Source organism: Papio anubis, chromosome 1 (assembly GCF_008728515.1).
Source record: "Papio anubis isolate 15944 chromosome 1, Panubis1.0, whole genome shotgun sequence".
Taxonomy (NCBI): Eukaryota; Metazoa; Chordata; class Mammalia; order Primates; family Cercopithecidae; genus Papio; species Papio anubis.
Window position 1 is genome coordinate 175,891,452 of NC_044976.1, and position 22,994 is coordinate 175,914,445.

General features: G+C 35.0%; 1 protein-coding gene across 7 annotated transcripts in view; it reads right to left on the reverse strand.

The window, feature by feature from the left end:
* HMCN1 (hemicentin 1) overlaps positions 1 to 22,994 on the reverse strand; it is a 499,395-nt gene that overhangs the window by 108,388 nt on the left and 368,013 nt on the right. For all 7 annotated transcript variants that reach the window (XR_004179456.1, XM_031657606.1, XM_031657603.1 and 4 more), the window contains 10 exons: positions 20,815 to 20,982; positions 16,155 to 16,268; positions 15,514 to 15,600; positions 12,821 to 13,012; positions 10,240 to 10,413; positions 8,469 to 8,582; positions 7,500 to 7,645; positions 3,400 to 3,550; positions 1,672 to 1,866; positions 86 to 199 (listed from right to left, as the gene is read on the reverse strand). Coding sequence is in view for 6 of the 7 variants with exons in the window: in XM_031657606.1 (XP_031513466.1) it covers positions 86 to 199; positions 1,672 to 1,866; positions 3,400 to 3,550; positions 7,500 to 7,645; positions 8,469 to 8,582; positions 10,240 to 10,413; positions 12,821 to 13,012; positions 15,514 to 15,600; positions 16,155 to 16,268; positions 20,815 to 20,982 (1,455 nt within the window). In the remaining variant the exon portion in view is untranslated. The remainder of the gene's footprint in view (positions 1 to 85; positions 200 to 1,671; positions 1,867 to 3,399; positions 3,551 to 7,499; positions 7,646 to 8,468; positions 8,583 to 10,239; positions 10,414 to 12,820; positions 13,013 to 15,513; positions 15,601 to 16,154; positions 16,269 to 20,814; positions 20,983 to 22,994) is intronic.

Genomic DNA, 22,994 nt, shown 5'->3' on the forward strand with positions numbered 1-22,994 from the left:
TGCTTAGTGTAACATCCTGCAAACATTAGTTCCTCAAAAATACTTTTCAGTAAAAGAATGAACAATAAACAAAAGAAAAACGCACCGAGTACACGGACATCATACTGAAGGGAATCTTCTCCAGCCTCATTAACAGCCACACATGTGTATCTCCCAGCATCTTCTACTTTAGCCCGAGGAATCTGCAACACTCGCCCTCCTGAAAATAATATCCCACTATGTTTACTTCTCTAATCTTAGAGTGAACACAAGCCATAAACAAAGATACAAATTTTCTGGTCTAATGACTGCCTTACATTTTCTTTCAAGGTTCCTGTTTCATCCAATGGTTCAGTTTTAATCTCAGATACCACTTTTACAACAAACACTGCATTATTAAAAAGTGACCCAACATATGAATCGGATCTCCTGAGAAATGAATAGCTCATGTAGATTTTCCTAGAAGGGAGACTGCTACTCCATGTGCTTCATCATGTTTCCTAGGCAATGTTACTATGTAGTAACTTCTTGCTTTTATTGTTTTGAACACTTTTAATATAAGTTTACACCATTTGCTGCAAGTACTTGTTTGAGAAAGCAATATCCAAAGATGTAAAAGTATAAAGTGTACTATTTTACATACGTTCTTATGAGGATAGCTGTGTATTTTTAAACGTCATGTAGACATAATTTCAAATTTAGAGAAAAGTTGCAATAATTATGTAAAGACTTTTACTCATGTTCACTAATTATTTATATTTCACTCCATTTGCTTTATCTCTCTCTGTCATATGTATATAATCTTTTTCTGAACCATTCAAGAGTAAGTTGGAGACATGGTGCCCTTTCACCCCTAAAATACTCATAAATCCGTATTTCATAACAACAAGGGTAATCTCTTATATAACCGTGTTACGATTAAAAACAGAAAATTTAAAATCAAAACTACTATTGAATCCAGAGTCCATAATCATATTTCATTATTGTTGCAATGTTTTTTACAGCCATTTTGCCCAAACCCAGATCTAATTTAGAATCACATATTAGAGTTGCCATGTCTACTTAGTCTCTTTTCATTTTTATTTTCAGGATATCTTTTATTTAATTGAGGTCAAATTTACATTCAATTACTTAATGCACTGACCTAAAGTGTACAATCTGATGAATTTTGACAAGCCCTGTATATTTGAATGCTTATTAAAATTAAATAGAAGCCTTGAAAATATTACTCCATAACAGTTTAAACATCTTTGCTATCAATAAACCAGGTAACAATTTAAATATTTGAAACTAATATTCTTCCCTATTTATGTTAGGTGCATTTAATAAACTGAGTAGTAGTGATCTGTAAATATATATTAGCATTTATGTTAATAATATATATAAACCAAACTGATTATCTTATTGCACTAATGGAGAAATGGAGGCACAAGGAAGCCAAAGGACTTTGTTGTGTTGATAGAGTGATGTGTAGTAGATCTGAAAAGTTTACTAAGCTATGCTCTTCTATTGTCTAATTCTCAACCAAGACTATTTATTCTAGATTGAAGCTATGTGGATGCCAGCGGCATTCAGCAGCCTGCCAGTTAAATTACTTGGCCAGAGACTCAACCAATTTAATTCATCTAATACATGAGAGGAAACACATTTGGCAGAGAGCCAGCTTTTCACCCTTTTGGTAGCAACCTTTACCTGGCAAAATCAATACTTTATCACTTGAGGTCAGAGGGTGGCCATCTTTGTACCATGTCAGTGTAGGAGGGGGAGCAGCATTTGTCTCACAGTAAAGAGAAATGGGATTGTTGATGATCACATCTTTGGCTTCACCACTCCTGCCGGTATCTAGCATGTTTCCTATTTCCCAGAGTTTCTGAAAACTTGGAGGAACTATGGAGGAAACGCATTAAATGTCAGTCACATATGAATGCTTAAACAAAGATCTTGGATGTGTTTTCACCAGAGTGATTTGTAAAAGCAATAGATTAGACAATGTGAAAATAATTTCAAGTACTGACACCATTACCAACTCTAGTCCTTAGCCAAAAAAGTAGTAGACGAAAGTCAGAGCTGGTTCTCATGTGGAAGAACAAGAAATATGAGGCTCAGAATGCTGTTCTCATGCTTTGCTCTCCCTGTTAAAGGGCTCTGGCACTTAGACAATAAAGGGGCTCACTCTCAGAAAGGAGCATTGCTAAATGATACACAGCAGGAAAGACTAATTTTGAGAAACCATTAAAAAATACTGGCTCAATTGAGAGCATTTCACAGTGATTTGGCTTACTAAGAAGGCAAAAGAAATTATGCAATCAGGATTAAAAATTCCATTAACAAAAATAATAGGAATTTTCATACTTTTCTGGTTACAAGTATGAAGTTTATGGAAGGCAATTTGCCTGCACATCAAAAGCATTAAAAGAGTGCATAACATAAAATTTATCACAGAAAAAAGTACATAACATTTAACCTAAAATTTCCATTCTTAGAAAATTATGAAAAATAAAAGATGTCTAAAAGTTTTATGTATAAAGATGTTCAGTGCAGTATTATTTATGAGTGGTGAAAGCTTATAAACAACCCAGACATTCAACAGTAGGAGTCTGGTTAAATAGTTTTTGGATATTCAACTGGTGAAAGACATAATTATTACAAATCATGTCAAATATAGCAACATCAACAGTAACAACATAAACAATAATAATAGCAGGTATCATTTCTCAATCATTTTGCTAAGAGCTTTATATACTTTATCTCATTTAGTATTCGCTGAAATTCTACAAGACAGTCATGTTAAAAATGAGGAAACAGTCTTAAAATTTAGGTTACTTTACCAAGTCACAAAGCTTTTAGAAGCCATAATCATCATTCAATTCCAAGTCTGTTTTGTTTTGTTGTTTGCTTGTTTTTATTTTTACATTTACTTATTTATTTCTTCCAACTTTCATTTTATGTTCACAGGGTACATGTGCTGGTTTGTTATGTGGGTAAATTGCATGTTGTGGGGGTTTGGTGTACATATTATTTCATCACCCAGATAATATGCCTGGTAGTGGACAGATAGTTTATTATTACTCTGAATTCCATACTGTACTACTTTCCTGCCTTTCATGTAAATGCTGTTTTTAAAACTTCACGATATAAAATTAAGGGAATGCTAATGCAACACAGAAATCTATATTGTGTGACCCCAACTTTGTAAAACAAGTATATATTTTAAAATACAAGAAGGAAACACATAAAAATAACAGGGGCAATCCTGAATGATGGGATTATTTCCTTCTTTAATTCCCAAGTCTAAATTTTCAATCATGAATTTATATTGTTAACAGAAAAAAACACTGTTTAAAATAAGTCAAATCTCTTTTCTTTTACTTTGAAAGATCATATAAATTACATTATATACAATAAGCATATTAGTATTACCTTGTATATTCACATCAAAATCCAACTCATCTTCACCTGCAATGTTAGATGCTACACAAGTATATCGTCCAGTGTCTGACATTTGAGCCTCCTTTATTTGAAGTGTGTGTCCATTCGCAGCAATATTAACATGATCATCGGATTTAAGGGGCTGTGATTCAATTATAACAATGTTAGCATTAAGTGCTATAATGAATCCTCTAAGAGGCCATGCAATTGATAGTTTTTGTGATTTTTTTAAATAAACGAAAATAAAATTGTATGCAGAACATTCACAATAGTTTAATCAAAATAATTGATTTACTTTGATTAAACTCATTGTTTTTGACTAATCAAATTTTTATTTATTGAAAATTACCACAGTTATAGTTTATATTTGTACCAGGCATTTGTGCATGATGCATTTATACATTTTTATGATAAATATGTGTTCTTAGTTACCACATGTATTCATGTTGGAAAATATTTTTCACTGATCTCATGTAATATTTAAAAAGCATGTCTTTTATAATTTTGTAGAAAAGGTTAGAATTTCTTTATGAAAGATTGAGCACATTAGTATAATCTGATTTGACCTAAATTATTTTTTGTTCGAAACATTATTACTTTATAAATAAAAAATTTTAACCTAAAGATATTTATATTATGTTTTATTGAAATTATTACTATAAAATAGGATATTAACTTACATATATTTGTATTATGATGCATTATCAATAACATTACATATAGTTAATAGAATATTTCCCATCTTCTCAACATTTTCATTTATACTAAATTCCCCCTCATTCATTGAAAATTTTAGCTCCAGGCTCAGTGTCATTCCTTCTAATGATACTCTTCTCATAATTCTTGGTGATTCCAATGCTGTGTTCTCTTACCTCCTTGATCTCCTTCTTTTAATTTTCTTGTCCCTCACCCTTTCTCAGCCACTAAATAGGAGAGTCATACCTAGACCTTATAATTACCAATAACTGCGCTCCTTCATAATCTCACTTTCAAGCTCTCATCTGCTGACTACCACTTCCTAATTTTCTATTATTACTAATTTTCTCTAAGTTTTTTTTTCTTTTTTAATCCCATGGGAGCCCCACAATCCATTGATCTTGCAATATTTTCACTGCCACTCAGTCTCCTCCTAACCTCTCTTCCCTTCTTACCCAGAGAAGTTCTGTCATGATAATCATTCCTTGTATAAACTCTCAACTCCCTTGACTCCTCTCCCTTTATTTTACTCCCCTGGCAAAACCTGAACTGGTTAAAATCAGTTTCTGCCCATTCTGAGAATTTGCTGGTCTACTCAAGGACATCCCTCCAGCAACTGCGTTTCTCTCACCTACATCATCATTAACTTGTTTCTTTCCACTGGATGATTTCAACCTAAAACAAAAACAAAAACAAAAACCTCTCTTGCTGCAGCCCACCTCTACATTTTCCAGTGCACTTTGTAGCCAAATGACTTAAAAATGTTTTCTACACTTGTGTTCTCCAATTACTTTCCTTCAGTTTTTTTCCTTCCATCATTTCTTGATATGTTACAATCAGACTTTCACTCTTTCTTCTTGATCAAAAAGACTTTGTCAAGGTCACCAATGACATTCATGTTGCTAAATTTGTTGGAAAATTCTAAGTACTTATTTTACCTGATCAGTATCATTTAACACAGTTTAACTTGTGTTCATTTTGAAGTACCTTTTTCACTTATCTTTTGGGACACTACACTCCCTAACCTTTAAAGGAGTACCCTGAGGCTTAATCCTTAGACCTCTTCTCTATCTACTTTCACTTATCTTGGACTTATCTTTAATCTCCTTCCTACACATCCCACACATCCTTCTACCACCTTGGTCCAAGCAACAACCATCACTCTTTTGGTGGAGATGCAATTGCAATAACCATTGCAATAACTTCATAATTGGACCTTTTCTTTATTCTCCAAGTACAGAAAGAAATGCAATCTGCTTAAAACCTTAAGTCAGATTATGTCATATTCTTGTGTTCAAAATTTCCCAGTTGGCATTCCATCAGAATAAAGACCAACTGGCACACGGGGTGGCATGATCCGGCTCTCCATTAGTCTTCTGCTCACATCTTCTATTCCCATCAATCACTGCACTTCAGCCTAAACGCCTGAGGGCCTTTGCCCTTGCTATGCTCTCTACTTTGGAATATTTTGCCCTCTATTATTTTATGTCTGCTTCCTTCACTTTCTTTGGGTTTCTGTTTAAATGTCACATTATCAATGAGGTCTTCTCTATTTAAGTAAGAGATCACACTCTCCACTCTTGGTTTCCTTCTCTCATATTGAGTTTTCTCCATGATACCTGTTCCACCTGACACATTATGTCTTTATTGGTTTGGTTTAGTTTTCGCCTTCCTAAACTTCACATGAGTAGAACTTTGTGTCTGTTTCTTTCATAGCTATATTCCTGCATCTAAAACAGTGTCTGACAAATAGTAGATGCTCAACAAGTAATTCAGAATGCAATTAATCATTATTAACATTGTATCACTTATCTATAAAAGTAGCATAATTTAAATTTCCTTTGCTAAAAGAAAAACTTCAGGGTATGAATAAATAAAACTCAAGATTCTTTCAAAACTTAATGTGGCCAATACTTTGTCCATTTTTTAATGTCTGTCAATATATTTTGTGTTTGTTTTCTTGAAAACACTACTTAAGTAGTGTTGCTTATCTGAAGACTGAAATAACAGGAGAATGAATATGGAAAATAAATTTTAAAATAGTACTTTTTTGTTCACATTCTAGGAGACCAATTGCAAACTCTAAAAAATCTAGCAGTGTAAAGCATCATAATTGGGTCAATTTCGAAGCCTGAACTTGAAGCTGTAATTTAGCTATTTATAATGAAATTTTCAAAAATAAGACAAAAATGCCTAATTTCCTGTGCACTTTTAGTCTTTATCCAGTTTTTAATGTGTGTATGTGTTTGTGTACATGTGAGCATATGTGGTAACTATAAGGAATGAAACAACTTTAGAAAAGATTAAAAATAAAATAATATTTCAAAGGAGAAAGGATTATTTGTTTCCAAGTAAATTCATAAAGAATTGATATTGTACTATGAAGTGTGCCTGTAGTCAGAAAAGAAACTATAAACAGAGCATAGTGGAAATTCTATATTTTCCCTTTTGTAATGGCTTCCAGATGAAACTTGCTTATTTTATAAGAGATGACTTTTTTCTAGCTGCCAGTATTGCAAAATCCATCTGAGATCTGAAAAAATAAAGCTTTATCTTTCTTGCATCTTAAATCATGATTATGATCTGAACTTCTACAACTGGAATTTGACCATTTGGTTGATTATGTGTAAAACAGAACGAACAGCAGCTTAGCTGTTTCACATCTGTATTAAGTACGGTGTTAACAGCTGCTTAAAAATCTATTTTGGTCTAAGATCAACAGCACATATGTCTTTAAAACACGCATGGAAGAATATAAGTTGAATGAGAAATAAGGATGTGTGGTCTGAAAACCAGATTACAGAATTGAACGATCTTTTATTTAAAGTTTCTCTGTTCCCAGTTAACTGTACTGGGAACGTCATCATCTCTTTTAGTTTTTTTTTCTTTATTTTGGAATATTTAAAAATATACCTTTTGTAAAAGAGTTAAAGATACTTAAAGAATATCTGAGTAACTTTAGTAAATTTAGTACCCATGTTATACCTGTCATTCTCACCTGGGATAGCACCATTTATGTGTTGGTTCTTTACCAAGTTTACTTATTCTGTAAAACTGCAAAATAACAACAGCAAAAAACAAAACAAAACAAAACAAAAACCTGGTTTCCCTAAATTCTCCAGTGTGAGGGTGGCCAGATTTTTATAGAAAACTGCTAATATATACAAAAATAATTGTGCAGACTTTCCAGTGATGGAATAATGCTAAAATTGTTGAACATCGTTCAGGTTGGTTGGGTTTTTTTTTTTCAGTTTTAGATTCTAGGAGCATGGAATTTGCTAGTTTTAAGATCACAGTGATTCTCTGAGTCACCTGTGTCTATTTTATTATTTGTTTTCAATTGACTATTTTAGTCTTTAAGAAATCACTAGCAAATGAAAAAAGTTGTGACTGGCCTGTCCATCCTTGTACCAGCTGAGGGAGGCAGAAGGAATTGCATAAGCTTCACATTCCAAGGTCAGAGTGTTGTTTACTTTGATCTTCACTTCTTTAGGGGAAAGACCTGGCCCCCAAAGGTCCCCTTTATTGATTATGGGTGGGACTGCGTAAAATAAATATTAAAGAGTTAGACATTGGTTATTTCCAATACATGGAATACCACAGAAATCACGCTGAGGATTACTTATCAAGAAAACAAGGAAATAACAGAGGCATTCTATGCTGATCTTTCATTAAGTATCAAAGTTAACATGAAAGAGTGTTCAAATGCAAGATGGAATGGGAAATCTTTCTCCCTTTATCATTATAATACTGCCAATAAAGCTAATGTCCTTTACAGAACAGTTAGCCTCATTTGTTCCAGTTCCACAGACATAGTCTGAACATGATCCATAAAATGTATTTTATTGGTCATTAAGGGAACCAAGTCAAAGAACAAAAGATAATCAGAAAGATACTCTTCCTTTACAAACACAAAAGCAAAATCCTGAAATATGAGTCCTATTAATGGCAGTGTTAGCTTTGCCTTTTATTTATAGGTCAATGTACATTGGAATAGCTCAAAATCACTAATGATCTCATCTTGGGCTGTTGATTAGAACATATGCGTCTAATAACAGTTTTGTACATGAAAGTACTATACCTCAACCCAGAGGGTAATTCAGAAGGAAAAACAGAGAAACTTAAAGAAATGCCACTGACAAAGTCTCCAACAGGAGTAATGAGCAGATTTAGTGGGCTCTTCACATCTTTAAGCAATTGAGGCCATAGACACAATGCTTACTTCAACTTCCATCCTTAATAAAGTAAGCTGTACAAACAAGTCTTTAATGATGAGTATAAATAATTATGAACCCACAATGAAAAACAGGATTGAAAGAGAAAAATGGAGAAGCTATGAAACATAGTATTCTTTCAGAACTTACTGTACACTTTCACTTCATAGTGCTTTATCATTTCTCCAGCCTCATTCGTGGCTACACAAGAGTATCTTCCAGCATTGTCCTTCTGTGCATTGAGGATCTGCAGAGTTCTGCCTCCTGTAAAATCACGGAACATCAAAGAATCTCTAAAATCACAGTGACAGCAGAGTACACACAGGCTATCGGGGGTTTATGTCTTCTTGTTAACATATTTCTTCTTACATATGACAATTCTGTGATGGACATATGATATAAGGTAAATTACAATACGGATGGGGATTGCATGGTATCTGAGGACAGCTACTGAGTCCCCAGTGGTGCTCTGTGGTGATGACTCTCATGGTCATTTGCACCTGCCATGCCTTTGTACACCACTCCAGCTAAGGTCCTTCATAAGGTCTTTCATCCTCTTCATAAATAGGTTTCTGCCGTAATCATCTTTTCCTCTGATCTACCTAGCCTACAGGAGAAATTCATTGTGCTGAAGCAAAGTTTTTATTTTGGTACTGTCCTCCTTAAACATTTTCAATCGTTCTCAATTGACCAATATATAAAGTAAAAACTCTTAATTCTTATTTCAGGCATTCAAAACATGACTCCAGCTTTTCTTGCTGATCTTATTTCCTGCCCATCCACCAACATACGTACACACAATATTTCTATCAAGTTTTGGGGAGTGGGTGAGAATTCTATTGCACAGGGCTAGGCCATTCTCACTTTGTACTTTTCCCACCCTGGTAACCCTGATGGATCTGAAACCTGTCCTAACTCATTTCCAGTCAACTAAATTCTAGAATTTTCTTTAAAGTCTCGTCAAGTTCTGACTAAGCAACAAAGCTTTTTCTGATCACTTCAGCCCACAGTGGCCATTTCTTCATTTGAAGTCAGTTTTCTTTTTTTTTTTTTTTTTTTGAGACTGAGTTTTGCTCTGTCTCCCAGCCTGGAGTGCAGTGGTGCGATCTCGGCTTACTGCAACCTCCGCCTCCCGGGTTCAAGCGATTCTCCTGCCTCAACCTCCTGAGTAGCTGAGACTACAGGCATGTGCCACCATGCCTGGCCAATTTTTTGTATTTTTTTTAGTAGGGATAGGATTTCACTGTGTTAGCCAGGATGGTCTCGATCTCCTGACCTTGTGATCCGCCCGCCTCGGCCTCCCAAAGTGCTGGGATTACAAGCGTGAGCCACCGCACCCAGCTTCTTCATTTGAATTCTTATAAAACTCACTCCCTATTTACCATACCCCCTGACTATTCAGAATCCATTATTTTTCACAGATTCATATTTTTAATCAACTCTTTGCACATATTACCTCTCCTCAACATAAGACTGTCAGTCTCTTAAAGCCAGCAATAATCCTTTTTCTTTCTATTTGCATTATCTATTTCCATGCGGTAAAGAGGAACAAACTCTCTCACTTTGAATTGAACTTTGAAGAAGAGTTAATATTTAATCACGAGTGAATTTCTACCCTTTTCGGCATTCACATTATAATATATTTTAGCAGTTAATTACATTGTGGCATTTATTTATTTGTCTTTTAACTTAGGTATTTTTCTGATCTTTTAAAAAGTAATTTTCAGTACTTTACAGCAGGGGTCCCAATCCCCAAGCCATGGACTGGTACCGGCCTGTGGCCTATCAGGAACCAGGCTGCACAGAACATAACACGACCAACAAAACAGAGGTGTTTTTATGAAAAGTAACTAATGATTCTGCTTTTCTAGAATAGTGGATGACGCAGATGCACCTTGGGCATCTGAAGCAAATGAATTACCTGGAAGAATACGAATATTTCGGTTAGACTCTAAAGGAGTGCCATCCTTAAACCAGGTGATGGTAGCTGGAGGATACGAATAAGCTTCACAAACCAAAGATGTGGGGCTGTTAAGGATGACAGTGACATCTTCAGGACTGCCATCACTACCTACACCAGCAATTATAGGAGATACTGAAAAAGATGAGAATTTGATTGAAGAAATATATGTAGAAATTTGTATATTTGTGCATTTCTAAATTTCCATTATATGTATTTGTATAATGTCATTCCCTAGCAGTTACAGAAAACAAATTATTATTATTATTATTATTATTATTATTATTATTCACAAAAGAGAGTGACCCCTCAAAAAACTCATAGGGTAATGGAGGAGATGACACATAAAAAAGGGACCATAACACATAAAAGAACATAATGTATTAAGGACAATAATGGGAATGTTGGTGCAAGGTAAATGGAGGTTTTTTTTTGGAAATGAGTTAGCATTCAGTCCAGTTTGAGGTATGTGGTGTGAAGAGTCTCATTAGAGAAGGCCTCTTAAAGGAGGAAGAGGATTCAAAGTGAACCTTAAAGGATCAGTGGTAGTTACCAGGTGAAAGCAGAGAGACTAGTAAGAGGGAACATATTGGGAGCATGTTAGTATTAAATTGTAAGCAATGAGGGGCAAGCAGGGTATATCAAGAGGATGAACTGAAGTGGATCAATATTGGAAGCAAGGATAGCTGAGACAGGTACTTTGTTTTATAAAAGATAATGAGGAACTGAACTACAGCATTAAAGGAAGGTATACAGTAGAAGGAGAAAGTAAAGAAAGACTTAGGGCATTACTGACAGGACTTGATTATGGAAACTGGGGGCTAAAGGAAACTGAAGTCAAATATAACTTCCGGTTTGCTTGCTTAGGAACTAAACTGCAGAGAAATAACATAAAAATATAAAATGTAGAAAGATTTGATCATTTAGGAAGGGAAAATAGTTTGTTCAGTTCTGAATATCTTGTATTTTAAGTGCTTATGGGAATTTCAGGTGGAAATGCCCAACAAGTAACTCTATATAGGAATTCAAACATTGCAAGAAAGATCTGGGTTACAGGTATACATTTTTAAAAGTTTCTTGTGTATAAAAGATGATTAAACATCTGGGAATGAATTCTATTACTTGAAGAGAATATCTAGAGTAACACGAGTAGTGAAGTAAGGACAGAACACCAGGGAACCCAGTATTTAAGAGGTGGCTCAAGCTTCCATAAAGGGCAGAGAAAGGGAGCAAACAAAGATATGCAAGGATAACTGGGAAAGAACATTGTGAAGGAAAAAGAGATCAAAATGTACAAAACATTAAAATTGGGACTGCAAGATATTTGCTGGACCTAGCAAAAGGGAAGTGCTTGCCAGAGTAGTGTCAGACAAAGCCTGTTTTCAGTAGGACAGCAAGTATAGATATCTGGGCATGGTTAAAATATGAAGTGGTGGAGACAGTAGATGGTGAAGCTGCAAGTAAGGCAGACGGTGGAAAGATACAGGGTGGAGGGTGTAAGTGCAAGGAGTAACTGCGAACAAGAAGGATAATTTATCCTCTGAGAAAAGAAAGGGTAAAGGCACTGAATTTTTGGCTGGGTAGATTGGAAGTTGCTAACACATGCACTTAAATAGCCTCTACTTTATGAAGTTGGTGGAGAAGGGCTTTGATTCAGATCTAGACCCCTCAGTCTTCAATGAATGAATGAATGAACATATATATAATACCAGATACTGTATGTCAATTTATACACTTATACACTTATGACATTTATAATTATCAATTTATACACTTATACACAATACAATATTGACACTTATACAGTATCTGGTATTTTGATTTAATTTTTCTTGCACATATATCTCTGCTACTTAATTAGACTATGAGCTCCTTGAGGGCTGTGTTCAATATGAGAAGTTTCTATCTATGGTAGTATCTTTGTACTCCTTAAGTGGTATTACCAATAACTATAAAAACAAACAACTATATAAATTTTCATACTCACATATAGGTCAGTTGATTTTAGTAGAATTATTTGATACTAGGAATCTAATACAATAAATTTAAGTGGTACAAATTTCAAAAAGTGAGCACAAGTTAAAAATCTATTTTAATGTCTTTCCTGAGACATAAGAACTGAATATATCAACATACAGTTATTTTATCACTCTTAGTCCACAAAGACTATAATATGGCCATTTCCAATAATGGCAAAGTCTCACAAAAAAAAAGGATAGAATATCTCAGGTTGAGACCCAATCACTGTTTACCGGCTTCTCTTTGACCAACATATCTTTATCCTTTACTACTGATTAATCTACCTTATTCAGAGTTGTGTCCCTAGCACAAAACACTGTGCCTAGAACATAGTAGGTACTCCATACATGACAAATGAATTTATAAATTAATTCAGGAAAAATAGTAAATGTACACAAGCACTGGTCCTCCTTCCACGAGGAAATTCTATGATGGAAACATTATTTGAACAGAGGAAGAAAAGAAAAATGTAGCCTACAGTCAAGTCAGATTCTTTAAGATATGAAGAAAAGCCCACGCCTACCAAATACATTAAGACTGAAGCTCCTGCTCTTGTCGCCAGCTGGACTGGAAGCCAAACATGTATATCTTCCAGTGTGTGACACCTGGGCATTGGTAATTTGAAGAAAACGGCCACCAGACATAATGTGATGGGCTTCATCTTCTTGGAGGAGCTGCCCATCTTTGTGCCATGTAATTTCTGGCACTGGATTCCCTGTAAAAAACCATTTCTGAGAGTCGGCTAATAGTGACATGTATACAATGCATAAACTTTGAAAGAGGAGGTTTTCACTCATTTGTCTTCCTACATATCCCACATGTAAAACACTGCAGTATCCATTCACTTAAAAATAACTATGCAAACTGACTTATTTTATAATAAGGTTGTACTGACTTTAAAAATATGCATAGATTATAAATCATTTTCAAATGTATGTTAGTGTTCATCTATAAGTGAAATGATTCTAAACTGACCTTCATGTTTAACTAAATAACTAAATTTATACTATTTTTTAGACTATTACAACTAAGCATTTTGATAGTACAGTTTTAAAATAATGCAGCATTTTTATTAAAAGTATTATTCATGAACACCTTTGTAGTCATATAATTTTTTTTTTTTTTGAGACAAAGTCTCTCTCTGTCACCCAGGCTGGAGTGCAGTGGTGCAATCTCGGCTCACAGCAAGCTCTGCCTCCTGGGTTCATGCCATTCTCCTGCCTCAGCCTCCTGAGTAGCTGGGACTATAGGCGCCCGCCACCACATCCAGCTAATTTTTTTGTATTTTTAGTAGAGACGGGGTTTTACCGTGTTAGCCAGGATAGTCTCGATCTCCTGACCTTGTGATCTGCTCGTCTTGGCCTCCCAAAGTGCTGAGATTACAGGCATGAGCCACTGCACCCAGCCTCGTATAAAAATTTTTAAAAAGATTTTATATTTTTGATAAAAAGCTGTAAAAAAGCAAAACCTTTAATTCAACAAGCAGATATTTTGAGTCCATACCAGGATTCTATCATAGACAGATGGTAGAATATTGAACAGATCAGTAGACATATAAATATATTAATCATTCTTTGATATTTACAGCCTCTAGGAAGAGATCCTGTATTTTTGTTTTCAAATGAGATCTATGTTAAATATTAAGCTTTAAGTTATTCAAATACTCTTTGAAAATTTTAAAACCATAAAAGCAAGTCATGTTAGGAAAGAGGGCTAGGATGATATACTAGCTTGAAGACAGGATTTTATAAAATTTAGGCAATGGTTATCTATGCAACTGTTGTTAATTACTACATTATTTCTAGGAAAAAATTAACAGGGTAAGTAATATCACACTCTTTATATCTGCTTTTCTTAAAATGGAAACATTCCCCTCTCTGCTTATTTAAATTTATTGCTCACATAAGGCAGACAAACAATGAAATAAGAAACTCATTGAATCTTCCTTAAAACTCTGGCTTTCCATAAAATGTTATGGGCTACTTTCATTGTTACTTTAAAACTGCAAGGCCATCTACAATAAAAAGACAGCCTTGAAAATATGCTCTTAGAGATGTGTTTATTTTGATTATATGCAAGAAATCAATTTACTGGTAGAGATGGTGAAACTGGTATTAGAATTTTTATTTTTCCTAGTCTATATTCCTTTTGTAATATTCAAACATGCTAACAAAAAGTAACAATATTGTTCTTGGAAAATCCCCACTATGAAATAATGCCATTCTTTCACCAAAACTCCTACCCATTTCTTTGAAATGAAATTTAAGTAAACAGGAAAAGGAAAGGAAGGCACAAACACAGGGAAGGAAACAAAAATTTAAAAAGGTAGGGCAAGATAAACATACATATAAGTAGAAGCAGAATAATTTTTCAAAAAAGAATGATTTATTGAACTGAAAGAAAAGACCAGTTCGTTCCTTCCTTCCTTCCTTCCTTCCTTTTTTCTTCCTTCCCTTCCTCCCTCCCTCCCTTTCTTCCTCCCCGCCCCTCACTTTCTTTCTTCCTTTCTTGTTGGTATCTCCTTTTTGTCTCCACAGAATTTGAAAGGTTTCCTCCTACATTTCTGCCAGCTATACTGAACTAGAATTCAATTTCAAATGCCAATTATAGTAGCTGGACTTTTTCTCAACTGATTAATAATATATAGTGGGACTCAGTATCTATCCAAAGGAAAATAAATCATAACAAAAAGATACCATCACTAGTATGTTTACCATAGCACTATTCACAATAGCAAAGATACGTATCTGTATACACACACATATATATATATACACACCATGAAATGCTACCTATCCATAAAAAGAATGAAATCATATCTTTTGCAGCAATATGAATGGAACTGGAGGCCTTTATCTTAACTGGAGTAACTCATAAACAAAAAGTCAAATACCATATGTTCTAACTTACAAATGGGAGCTAAGTAATGTGTAGAAATTACTTAGCACACAAAGAGTGAAATAATAGACCTTGGGGACTAGGAAGGGTGCGGGGGTGGGAGAGGGGTTGAGAGATGAGAAATTACCTAATAGGTATCACACTACTTGGGTAATGTTTACCATCACTGAGACTTCACCAGTATTCAATATATCCATGTAACAAAACTGCACTTATACCCCCTAAATATATTTTTAAAATTTAATAAGATATATAGTGGAGACAATGACTATCAGTGAATGGGGGGAGCATCAAAAGTCTGAGAGCTGAGCCCCATACCTGTCACTTCACAAGTCAGCGTAACACTCTGTTTCTCTTTTACCTTCACATCTTCCAATGTATTTTCACCCAAAATATGAGGTGGTACTGAAAAAAAAACAACAAAACAACAGCTCTTAACAGCAAGGTTGCTGTTTTATAGGTATTTATGTATGGTTTTATTAAGTCATAACCTTCAAAACAAATCCCCCAATCCACATTCATTATCTGACTGCTAGAATGTCATAATATTATTTTGATTAAGTCTACTTTTAAAGTTATATGTCACAAATCCAATTATAATGAATTTTATTGTGATGTAAATTATAAAGTCTGCATAAAAATATGTCAACAAATCACCAGGAATATTTATTTGACTTTTATTTCTTCTACTATAACTCTAATATGCATTCACATTGAACAAGTCATTCAGCCTCTCAGAATATTGTTGAGCAATTGTGAATTAAAACAGGCATTTTAATTCCTCCAAACAATTGCCTGATTGCCTCCAAACAATTCTAATATTGAATTCTTGCCAAGAGTCACAGTCCAGGGTCTAAATAACACAGGTATGAGATCAAGTGGTAAATAAATTTTAACTCTGCTTCCAGGATTTAAGGCAATTAAAGTTTTTTCCTAGATATTGCAAACTATATAAGTACCTAATACTGAAAGCCCAAAGATTTTTCTTTCTTCACCAGCTGCATTCCTTACAACACAAGTATATTGGCCAGCGTCTTCCATTCTGGTCTGCATCAGCCGTAGCATCCTGCCTCCTGCAGAAGCAAACCATCTTTTTAAGATGACTTAAAAAGAAAAATGAAACTTTATAAGCCATCCAAGTGATGCTCAATTTAGGTAAAAATTTAATCAGTACACTTTAGAGGCCCTTAAAGTGAATTTATTTCAAGCTTTTACGAAAATCACATTTTAAACCTGTATAAAACAAAATAACTCAGAAAAATCTTCTAGTTCAATAGATTAAAAAATATATATAATGTTAGATGACAGCAAGCAAGAAATGTTGTTTCACAGAGAAGGTGATGTTTGAATATGATCTTAAAAGGTAAGTATACTTTACACACGAGTTGAGAGATGCTGATATGGTTTGGCTCTGTGACCCCACCCAAGTGTCATCTCGAATTGTAATCCCCATAATCCCCACATGTCAAGGGAGGGACTTGGTGGGAGGTGACTGGATCACGGGAATGGTTTCCCCCATGCTGTTCTCATGATAGTGAGTGAGTTGCTATGAGATCTAATAGTTTCATAAACATTTGACAGGTCTTCCCTTCACATACTCTCTCTTCTGCCGTCTTGTGAAGAAGGTGCCTGCTTCCCCTTCTGCCATGATTGTAAGTTTCCTGAGGCCTCCCCAGCCATGCAGAATGTAAGTCAATTAAACCTCTCACCTTTATAAATTACTCAATCTCGAATATTTCTTTATAGTAGTATGAAAACAGACTAATACGGATGCTAATGAAGAGACAGAGGTAGAAAGTCGGTGTGAGAAGTGGTACCAAAAGCAGAGCAGGTGGAGAAAATGGTAAGAGATGAGGCTTGATGGAGTATGGCCAGATTGTGTGGGCCTGTGAATGCTGTGCTAAGGAATTTAGATTTTATTGTGTTCACGAAAGACTATGGAGTGTATAAACAAACAGGGATCATGATCCGATTTGTGCTTAGAAAGACAACTGTGATCAGACGATTGGGAAAATAGTCTTAGTTTTCCATTGAACATATAATATGGGAATGTCAGAAAGATAACCAGACCAGACACCCAGATTTGGGTGACATCAATACATTACCATTACTTTCAACGGCAAAAACCACAATTACTTTTGCACCAACCTAATATAAGGAAGATAGGAGAATGAAGACTACCAGCTTTCAATTGAGCTTCATGGAATCCTACATTTATATAAAATGTTATGGGGTTACTTCACGCACTAGTGATACACTGCTTTTGTTTCTTTTTGTACTTTGAACATCTATGTAACATTTTGTTTGCAGAAATATTCATCTAAGAAATGCAAGTAGACTGAAAGTGAAACTCTGATATACTGGGGGTGTAATTTGGAGGGAAACTCTAAAGATAAAGGCAGAAGAGCCAACAAATAAGATGAAACAAAACCTGCGGAGAACTAAGAGACACTGAGAGAACAAAGTCCTGGGCACCATTTGAGGAGTAAGGTCCAACAAAAGAAGTAGTTCATTTATTGGATTGTGTAATAATTTTCTAGCTGGTATATTTTTGCTTAGCACCCTGAATTTGAACTAAAAACAGTGTAATGATTAACATGAAATTTTCATGTAAATATTCACCTGGGTCTTGTTTCCCAGGAGTATTCAATCTGTTTTCTGTTTATGTAAACACAAGCTGACATTGAACTTTTTCTACAAGCAACTTTCCCATCCTCAACCTACTGAAAGGTGAACTTACTAGTATCTTATTTAGACAAACAAAGCTAATTACCTGAATCTAGTCTTTTTTCCCCAATTGAATTAGTAAACAGAAATTATGTTTACTTAAGAAGTAAAAGTGCTTTAAAAACTTATGTCAATTAGGGAAGGATTCAAGCACTCACTGCCACTTCAGATTAGTGAGATCATAATATGATTCCAGTTGAGAATACTAAAGCAATACAACTTTTATGAATCACTACTGGCTCTACAAACCTCAGCCTCATAAGTTTCATGATCTTCCTTTTCTCTTGGTTTTGTGGCCTTCTCACTTAATCCAGTGAAAACCAAAAATGGGTTCTGACAGTAAATTATATGGAGACGTTTCTTGTACCTATTAAATTTTTATAGCAGTTATCTGTTTCTGGCAGATAACTTCGTAACCATGATAGGGTCTTCATCAAAGTACTGCTTTTAGAAAAGCTATACTTAAATTCTCAGGAGGACTAATATTAATGAAATAGGCATGTACAGGAGACTGAAGACCAAGCAAGTCATATGCCATTCATTTGATTCTCATTTATCTATTGCACAATGCAACATGTTCAGATTGTAAAACTGAATAACTCCTTTGGCAGCACCACAAGGTGAAATACTTATCATGTGTTCACTCAGGGATCTCCAGCTGCTAGTCAAGCACAACAAAGATAGATAAAACCAAAACACCACTTCTGTAAATTTGTAACAAACTAGAGCACATCACTTTAGCTTGCCTTTTTCACTTCCAGGAGCTCTGCTACACTTACTATATTTAATAAGAGTCCCTACTTTCTTAGCAATTGAACATTTTTTAAAAAGCCAGAAAGATAAATATAATTTCAAGCCAAGAAGATAATGCGTTTAGGCTTTGGTAACCACATATTAATACAATCTTTGCCATTAGTGTATATGTGTGTGTGTGTGTATTTTTTTTTCTTTTTTTCTTTTTTCTTTTTTTTTTTTTTGAGACAGAGTCTCGCTCTGTAGCCCAGGCTAGAGTGGAATGGCGTGACTTTGGCTCACTGCAAGCTCCACCTCCCAGCATTAGTATGTATTTCTTAAGATCAACAGAGACAGAGTCCTGTCAAAGTAAAAACATCATAGTAAGGACATAGGAAAGTTTCCCAGGACAGACAGACCACAAACCTTTTACCAGGTTGTCTATGACAATAACAAGAAACAGGTATTGGATTCTTCCATAGAAGCAAGTGCTGTGTTAACTGTTTTAGATATCTCATTTCATCCTTACAAAAACCCTGAGGCAAATACTATTATCATCACTTTACAAGTGATCACACTGAAGTTAGCAAAGTTAAGTAACTAGTCTGAGGTCATAAATATAGTGAGTATTATAGACAATAAATGTGGTTAATAGCAATGTACATTCTTCGTCAAGCTCCTATCAGTTATAAACCAAGATCGGGAAGAAACATGTGGAACTTAGGTTTTTTAGACTTAATTCCAGCACTAGGAAAGAATCTTTTCTGAATACGCCTTCAGTAGTGGTAAATTTTGAGCACATTTAGGTGAAGGGAGCTTACTGCCACGTAAAGTAGCTCATCTTGACTTTAAGCAAGCTAAGTATCTGTTAAGTTGTTTATATTCAGATACAAATCAGTCCCTAGAATCTTCCATATACTGACATTACTTTTAATCTCTGGAACTAGAAAAAAACAACATAATCCTTTCTACACCATGGCTCATCAAATATTTAAATTTACTTTGGATTATATACCAAATACACCACAAAATTTATTTCTCCAGGTTAAATACAGATATATTAATCATTATGTGATAATTTCCCATCATATTTTTCTCTGAAAATACTGTCATTAAGCCTTTCTTCTTGTCTTTCTAATAAGTTCTGCTAAGTTTATAGTGCAAATTATCTCCTGCTTTTCTTATTGGAGAAAATATAGTTTATTGATGTGGCAAAATATTGCATTTGTTGTCGGGATAATCACATCGTATTTTAATGCATACTGAGAAACTAACACAATTCAGACATCTTTTCATATTAAGAGTTCTGAAGCTATACTTCATCATAATCTCATCACTGGTTTGACTGTAGGTGCAAAGAGATCATAAACTAGCATAATTAGTAATTATATAGAGGGTCATCACGAGCCTTACTTAACCTTCATCTTGTTAGGTTTAACCCAAAAGCTCCAGCATGAGGTGTGTTTGAATTTGGAAGCCTTCAATCACACATTAGGTATTTTTCTAAGTATCTAAGCTTTTTATTAACCAAACACTTGGCAAGATTATCTTAGTCTGTATCCAAGTCATTACTAAAATGGGCCAAGTGCAGATTTATGCGGCTTGCCTTAAAAATCTCTCTCTACGCTTATATTGATCCACAAATGACAAGCTATTTGGATTTTCCCACAAAATTATATGAGGAATATGATCAATATCTCTTGACAATAAAGTCTTAGCTCATAGGAAACTATCCCATTTTAGAAATGTAAACTGAGATTAGTCATGAATACGTTGAAATATTAATATTTGGATATAGAGGTATTTTATATTCTAGGATTCACTGTAGACTTTGGATTCAATTTCAGCACTTCCTGTAATTCTTTTCAAGTTGGTTGATGCTCATTGTAGCATGAATGCTTTGACATCCCATGACTGAAGTAATCAGCAAGTGCCAAGATTTGTTTTTAAAAGGGGTCTAGAGATATTTGGAGATTTCCCATTTTCATATAGCTTCTTACGTCCTTTCAAATTTTTTTTCTTAATATGATTAGTGAGTATTATAGTAAGCAGCTAGGTTAAAAAAATAAAACAATAAAAACACGGAGAAACTTGAAATTAAGGAGAAATTGTAGCCTCATGAAGCTTACAAGATTATAAGGCTACCAGAATTTCTAATACCTGAGAGAATCCTCACAGAATTGCTAAGGCTGACAGGCCATCCATCTTTAAGCCAGGTTATGGAAGGCAGGGGAATTCCAGAAGCTTCACAAGTCAAGGATACTGAGTTCTTTTCTACCACACTGATATTTTCAGGTGACCTGTGGTTTCCTATGATGCTTGGAGGAGCTGTAAGACAAAATACAACAAATGGGGAATGGAAATATTAGTTGCCTGCTATACATTTGATATACTGATGTTGTATATCAAACATCAAATCCTAAACAGTGTATGGTTAATAAGACTTCCATTTTCTGATTAACAGTAGGCAAAATAAGCAATCACAACAACCAGTTCTGTGTGTGTGTGTGTGTGTGTGTGTGTGTGTGTGTGTGTGAGAGAGAGAGAGAGAGAGAGAGAGAGAGATATTCCTGGAAGTAAAAATGTCACTTCTTCCTCAATCTTAGCAGTAAATTATTTTCATATTGTTATTCCAATAGTGGTGAGTGATTTTTTTTAAATTGCAATTTAAACTTCCATTTTAGACTAAGGGGATACATGTGCAGGTTTGTTACATGGGTATATTCTGTGATGCTGAGGATTGGGGTATGATTGATCCTGTCACCTAGGTGGTAAGCATAGAACCCAAGAGTTAGTTTTTGAACCCCTGCCTCCTTTCCTCCTTCCCCTTCAATAGTCCCCTGTGTCTACTGTTGCCATGTTTATGTCTTTGGGTACTCAATATTTAGTTCCCACTTATAAGTGAGAATATGGGGCATCTGATTTTCCGTTCCTGCATGAATTCACTGATGATTACAGCCTCCAGCTACATTCATGTTGCTGCAAAGGACATGAGTTTTGGCTGTGTAGTATTCCATGGTGCATATGTACCATATTTTCTTTATCCAATCCACCATTTATTAATCAGCACCTAGGCTGATTGTATGTCTTTGCTACTGTGAATATGAATCACTCATCTTTTCTTGCAAATTTGTGATACGGATTTATAGCCTACATATAGAGATTTCCTAAAAAATCAATCATCTAATCCTAAAAATTAAGAGTAATCCAACAAAAAAGTACTTAAGATTAATTCATCTTCCCTTTTGTGTTGTGATTCCTATAGCTTTGGCACACACATTGGCTGCAAACTACAGGATATTAACACTGAACTTCATGTGTGTCTTAACTGAGGGCAAGTTACAAGATCTGTGTCCATTAAATTTACCATTGTTTCTATAGCTATAAAAATTATAGTTCAAAATGTACACATCTAAGTCATTGTCCCTATGTATGTGTATGTTTGGTCTATTCTTTTTATTATTATTATACTTTAAGTTCTAGGGTACATGTGAACAACATGCAGGTTTGTTACATAGGTATATATGTGCCATGTCGGTGTGCTGCACCCATCAACTCGTCATTTACATCAGGTATAACTCCCAATGCCATCCCTCCCACCCCCCAATAGGCCCCGGTGTGTGAGTTTCCCCTTCCTGTGCCCAAGAGATCTCACTGTTCAATTCCCACCTATGAGTGAGAACATGCGGTGTTTGGTTTTCTGTTCTTGTGATAGTTCGCTCAGAATGACGGTTTCCAGCTGCATCCATGTCCCTACAAAGGACATGAACTCATCCTTTTTTATGGCTGCATAGTATTCCATGGTGTATATGTGCCACATTTTCTTAATCCAGTCTGTCACTGATGGAAATCTGGGTTGATTCTAAGTCTTTGCTATTGTGAATAGTGCTGCAATAAACATACGTGTGCATGTGTCTTTATAGTAGCATGATTTATAATCCTTTGGGTATATACCCAGTAATGGGATGGCTGGGTCATATGGTACATCTAGTTCTAGATCCTTGAGGAATCGCCATACTGTTTTCCACAATGGTTGAACTAGTTTACAATCCCACCATAGATTCAATGTCATCCCAATCAAGCTACCAACAACTTTCTTCACAGAATTGGAAAAAACTGCTTTAAAGTTCACATGGAACCAAAAAAGAGCCCGCATTGCCAAGACAATCCTAAGTCAAAAGAACAAAACTGGAGGCATCACACTACCTGACTTCAAACTATACTACAAGGCTACAGTAACCAAAACAGTGTGGTACTGGTACCAAAACAGAGATATAGACCAATGGAACAGAACAGAGCCCTCAGAAATAATACCACACATCTACAGCCATCTGATCTTT